The sequence below is a fragment of the Mixophyes fleayi genome, chromosome 8, assembly GCF_038048845.1.
Source record: "Mixophyes fleayi isolate aMixFle1 chromosome 8, aMixFle1.hap1, whole genome shotgun sequence".
Lineage (NCBI taxonomy): Eukaryota > Metazoa > Chordata > Amphibia > Anura > Limnodynastidae > Mixophyes > Mixophyes fleayi.
The window spans coordinates 104,477,229-104,483,651 of NC_134409.1; the positions used below are offsets into that span (position 1 = coordinate 104,477,229).

General features: G+C 38.8%; 1 protein-coding gene across 4 annotated transcripts in view; it reads right to left on the bottom strand.

The window, feature by feature from the left end:
- Positions 1–5,737, bottom strand: part of IFT27 (intraflagellar transport 27) — a 37,905-nt gene extending 32,168 nt beyond the window's left edge. For 2 of the 4 annotated variants that reach the window (XR_012678567.1, XM_075183051.1), the window contains exon 1: positions 5,404–5,737. Coding sequence is in view for 3 of the 4 variants with exons in the window: in XM_075183051.1 (XP_075039152.1) it covers positions 5,404–5,437 (34 nt within the window). In the remaining variant the exon portion in view is untranslated. The remainder of the gene's footprint in view (positions 1–5,403) is intronic. The other 2 variants (XM_075183050.1, XM_075183048.1) reach the window with 2 other exon arrangements.
- Between the last annotated feature and the right edge of the window lie 686 nt (positions 5,738–6,423).

A 6,423-nucleotide genomic window follows, 5' to 3' on the forward strand; every position in this document is an offset into this window, starting at 1 on the left:
TTGTGTAGTAAAATATTACTGTAATTTAGGAAGAACAATGACCACAATATCTGCTCTTATATTATGCACAAAGTATATTATGCTGTTTCCCATTGTCCTAATGTTAAATTAATTGGGTCACTATTCTATCACGTTTATAAGTAAACTCTAATGATATATTATTGATTTATCTATTCAATCGTGGTCACTACTTTTATCTAGCTCCCATTATGCTTATTACAGACCAAAACCATACCGATGATCGTCTCCTCCATCCCCGTTTGGTAAATATTGCTATGATTTAACTAGTGAAAATATATGTTGTAATCCAGGTGAAGTAGGACTTTATACTCTTACTATCATTGCTACTATATAGCAGATATAGTGCAATCCACATAATATTTTAAACCACTAATTAAGCATTTCAAATCACTAACTTTTTTTTTATTTTCCATCTATCTAGAATATTTTTATAATTTGTTGCTAAATTCTATGTATATTATTTCTGGTAACAATTACGTTATTATTTATTTTTTAAATTTTTTTAAATAAAAGTTATATTTTAGATAATTAGACACAGTGCATCCAGTTATAATGACTCCTCTCTGTTTCTGTAAAAACCTTTTTATCATAGCCAGCATTAACCTTTTCAGGAATTTGTGCTACAGTAGCTTCTGTGGGATTGGACCAGACAGGCTATCCTTCGCTCCCCACGAACATCAATGAGCCTTGGGCGCCCATGACCCTGTCACCGGTTGTCCTTCCTTGGACCAGTTTTGGTAGGTTCTAAACACTGCATACCGGGAACACCCCACAAGACCTGCCATTTTTGAGATGTACATGCAAGACAAAGGGGGGTAGACTAAGAAGGGAACACACAACACAGAAAGGAGACAAACAAGAGACAAGGGTCACAGGTCTTAGAGCAGTGATGGGCAACAGGTGTTTCAAGGGCCTCTACCTGCGCCCCCCCCAACTCCTTCCTATAAAAAGGTATCTCTTTCTTTGATAAATCTATTGCTTTTTGTTCTTATTACTGAGATTAAGGGTAATGTGCAAAACTTTTAAAGGTTAGAAGGCCTCCCATGTGGCCCCTGAAGTGTATCAGGCTGCCTATCATTACTGTACAGGCAAGACAGAAGACAAGGAGAGAAAACTCAAAGCTATCTTGGCCACACATGTAGAAAGCCATATAGTTCTCATCTGGTTGAGTTATTGAGCCGATAGAATCATCAGTAAACAGCATTTACCGGTCAACCAGATTAAAATACAATTAATGTGCTTCAATTTTTATCAGGTGAAGCATGTGTGAGTAGCGTAAACAAATGTGTACGTATGTGCATTGACATTACTGCTGTTCACATGGAATTTGGTGAAAAAGCAGGACACAAAGAAAATGATGGTAATGTCCATATTCTGTCTTGACACTGCATTCAGCTTAGGGATCAATGATTCCCTTTACCAGGTGAACAAAGCACAGTGCTGAATTTGGGACTTGTATTTGTGTACACACAATACCAGGCCAAATGTATCAGGAGCTCTTTTCTAGGTAAAAAATATGCCAACCTTAAGATCTCTACAATCCACATGTGGTGTTATGAGCAAAAGGGTTAGTTGTTTTGTGCAAAAGCTGAAAAGGGACAGTGTGGTTTGTATCCTAAGTATATGTTGAGCAAGTAATTTGTGGGTATTTGGTATTCAGTTATAAAATCTTGTTACACCCTCTGAATGTATATCCCATCTACTAATTTTAGAAAGGCAGAAAAGGTCACAAAACATCATACAAGCCTTGGTGGGCTAGCTATTGCCAAAAAAATTCATCCATCCCACAACCAGAATTGTACCATGTATGGACTACATGAAACATTAAGAGGACACACAGGGAACTCTAATATGGATAAATTACTAGGGAAGGTTATATAGAGCAATAGGGCATACTGTATGAACGAATATGAGTTATCTGGTTCATTTATATTAAGTTACGGGAAGCAATTTTGAGCAATTGGAGGAGCTCTGGAGAGCAGTTATGTGAAGCATTTGGAAGAGTTATAGTAACAGATTATACAAAGCAATGAAAGACATACATTTTATCAGATTTTCATAAAAATGCAATGTGATGTGTATTTTCATAAAACAAAAAAATAAAGTTGTTTTAGTTAGTACTTACAACTAAAGGTAAAGCATAAAAGGAACTTTTTTTTACCCCACTTTTTAAAGCTGTGCCCTCAACCATTTCTATAATGTTATCATTTATTTATATAGCACCTGCAAATTCCGTAGCTCTTTACAATTGGTAACAAACAGTAATAAAACAATACTGGACAATACATACAGACAAAGAGATAAAGCTGGGTACACACTACACAGTTTTCAACCAATAATCGGCTAAATCAGCCGACATATGACCGCTCGTTCAAAAGTCAGGTCAGTGTGTACAGTGACACGATGGTCGAAAGTCTGCCCAAATGGACGATTGTCGCCTCATTTGGTTGGTCGTACCGTTTAATATTTTCGTTCCAATCTCGTTTCCGTTGTGTAGTGTGTATAAACTTCCCACCGATCCACAACAGTGAGTACGAAATTACAGTCATTGCTCACGACAACATGGCTGTAAAAAGTCGCTAACGTGAGGTCCGCTCTTCCCTTTATCGTCCTAAACAAGGCTAGTGTGTATGCAGTCCATGGACCGAGCGATCGGAACATCGATCACATGTAAAATCGCTTGGCATAAAAAGTTGGTCGAAATTTCTGTAGTGTGTACCCAGCTTAAGAGGGCCCTGCCTGCAAGCATGCAATCTATGGGATCATTGTGTATTTAAGAAGATAACAGGCGTGTTAATGACATTTGACTCTACGGTGTATAACATTATGTTAGCACCATCCTTAATTATCTATATTAATATTTCTTAAATGTTGCAAGAGAGACACTGCTGAAAGCAGACAATAGAGTGCTAGAAGGAATCAGGAGCCAGATGCATGCAAGGATTGATGTAATATTATAAATGTGCACAGGTGCCGAATAGTTGTTCACGCTAGCTAGAACCTGCTCTCCAAAGGGATAACTACTGTGCTTGTCTGATATGTAACTGCCCTCTACCTGTGACAAAAACACGGCATCAATACACACAAGGGCTCACAACATAACATTGCCATGCAACCACAGCAATCAATCAGCAATTACCCTTTTTTCTATGCATAGTGCACATTAGACAATGAAAGCAAGTGCATGGTTGTGTGCAAATTATGCACCTAAATGAAGTTAGTAAATGTCCCCTACTGCCCTAGCACTGAGATGCACACAGACACTACACTAGCATAGACATACAGACAGATATGGAACATAGAGTCAATGCAAATAAAGGTGCCAATAGGCTGAGTGCAAGAGGAAATCGGAGAGGGCGGCTCAGACAAGACAAGTTAGCAAAGTAATCAGTGCGGGTTGGGAATATGATCATGCAAAGGGGAGGAGGGGGGTAGAGAGGGGCACTCGTAGGGATCAGTGAAAGAACCCCTATACTATCCATACTGCAATGTGTTCCACTCTCTCTGCAGCAACAACCAAATATAAACCACTAACCACACATTACATCATACAATGTCTACAGTAATATGCTTACACAAAATACACACACTTTACAATGTCCTCAACGATCTATACTAAAAGTCTTACAAACACCACTAAGGTGGCAGCAGTTACACTCTTATATTCACACTAAATGCAAACATAGATAGAACAGGGAAACATCTATCTATGTTTCCCTGGACAACATTTTTAATTGTTTGTAGGGATTCATGGTGTGCGCCTGTGACATACATACCAACAATAACAATGTACATACACCACTAAATACCCCCCCCCCCCCCACATAACATTGTTAGAACCCTACACATTACACAGAGTCCTCCATTCATTACATTGAAACTTCCACACAAAAGACGGTCACCCAGCTGTCCAGATGACGAGATCAATGGACTGGAGCAGAGTCAAGCAGCAATAAGTAGCCTCAACATATATATATATATATATATATATATATATATATATATATATATATATATATATATATATATATTTAAATCTACACTAGTGTTATAGTATATATGTATATACGTCTTGCATATGCACCATGGGATCTTAATAGTTTATCATTTCTCATATACTAAAACCACTATTTTTATAATTATTATGTATTTACATTTTTTTAGACATTAAAATGACAGTGATCATCATCAAATCCAAGAAAGAGACACCTATGTCTAATAACATTTCAGCGGATAATTTAAACAAGTGTTACAAGCTACAATGAAATTTGAAAATAAAGATGGAAAAGCTGGGGGCCGCAGGAGAAGGCTTGGAGAACCACCTGTTGCCCATCACCCTATTAAATGAGTCTTTTTTGGATATGCAATTTAAGGCTGCATCATTTCCATAAGTTGAATATTAACCATTTTTGAAAGGAAGAGGCCATTGAGTAATAGTATTTTCACTATGCCCTTCAGACTGACACTTTTTTTAGTTTTAAATTAAATAGCATAAGATCGCTAAATTCCATTAATAAATAGTTCAGACACAAGGCACTTTCTGTCAGATCACATATATTTACAGTCTCTGCAGGCATTTTTGGGCACATTTACATTTTACAGAGGTCTCACAAGTGGCTCTTAGTTCCATAATGGACACACATCATTATCATCAGCTATTTATATAGCGCCACTAATTCTGCAGCGCTGTACAGAGAACTCACTCACATCAGTCCCTGCCCCATTGGAGCTTACAGTCTAAGGGGCATATTCAATTAGCTTTCCGGTTACGGTATTGCCGGTAATACGGTACCGCAATAACACGGATTTTGGTACGCAACCCTATGGGCTGCGAATGAAAATCCACGTTATTGCGGTAAAGCGGATTGACTTTGCGGCCCGTTCCAGCGCGATCCCGCGAACCGGAAAGCTAATTGAATATGCCCCTAAGTTCTCTTACATACACATACACACATACATACACACAGATGGACAGAGAGAGAGACTAGGGTCAATTTTTGATAGCAGCCAACTAACCTACTAGTATGTTTTTGGATTGTGGGAGGAAACCCACACAAACACGGGGAGAACATACAAACTCCACGCAGATAAGGCCATGGTCGGGAATTGAACTCATGACACCAGTTGTGTGAGGCAGAAGTGCTAATCACTACGCCACTGTGCTGCCCATACATTTTAATATAAACATATTACAGTATGAAGTGGTCAGGCAGACCAAGCAGTGTATTAAGCCATTGCTACATAGAAAAGCTGGTAAGGAGCAACAAACTAAAAACTGCTTTTCTACACACACATTGGTCTGCTGCAAAATACACCCATATAAATAAATAGATAGACTAATAATAATGATACTAGGTAGGAATAAAAAAAAAAACAACGCACCTGCTACAATGCATTTTGCTGTCAGCTTCACCATGGTGCCAAGCGCTTTTTAACACTAAATCCTGATTTCCTGTAAGAAAATAATTGTGCTGTGTGTAGACTGTACAGTATGGTAGCCAGAAACGATTACTATAGAATATAATCAGGGAAGTCAGCATCCAGGAGGCTCTATTATCATAATAGATTGTGGATTTTGCCTCGCAGTCTCCTAGCGTCGGGCTGACAGTTTACCAGGTTCCCATTATACGTCTCCAGGTAAACGCTGTCCTCTGCTACCATAGCAACAAGATCGTGGCTAGTTCCCATTCAGATAAAGGACCTTTCGATGTCAGTATGACATCACCAGGTCATGTGACTGCAGCAGTCACGTGGTGCACAGTTCTGATAGCTGCTGCAAATGTTACTACTTCGGTGCAGCTGCAATCACTGGAGGAGAATCAGACAAGAAGGGAGAACAGGGGGCAGTCTGGTGAAAAGAGGGGCATTTGGGGAAAAATCTGATGAATAGGGGGCATGTGAGAAAAAAGTTGGTTGGCAGAGTAGAGAGTGAGAAAAAGTCGATGGACAGAGGAACATTTGAGAGAAAATCTGGTGGACAGAGGGGCATATGAGAGAAAAATATTAGTGGGCATGACTGATAAAAGCTAGTGGGTAGAGGGGCGTGTGAGATAAAAACTAGTTGGTAGAGGGGCATGTGATAAAAAAAGCTAGTGTATAGTGTGACAAATGTTTGTGGGCAGGGGGTGTCCTATCACAGATAAGCTGGTTGGCACATCCACCCAGCACATAGGGAAAGTGACATGAAATCCACATTTTCTGAATCAATTTTCCCTTGATATATCCCACCCTATCGTAAAATGAGAAATATTTAATCAATTTAAAGACCCTTTTGAAACTGAGGTACTCTTTCTTAAAGTAGATTGAAAATACCTGCATGCTGTTATGTATTATGTGAATGATTATAGTCTGAGACTAAAAATGATCAAACTTCATACAGAATAGGTTTCCTGTCCCATTAAT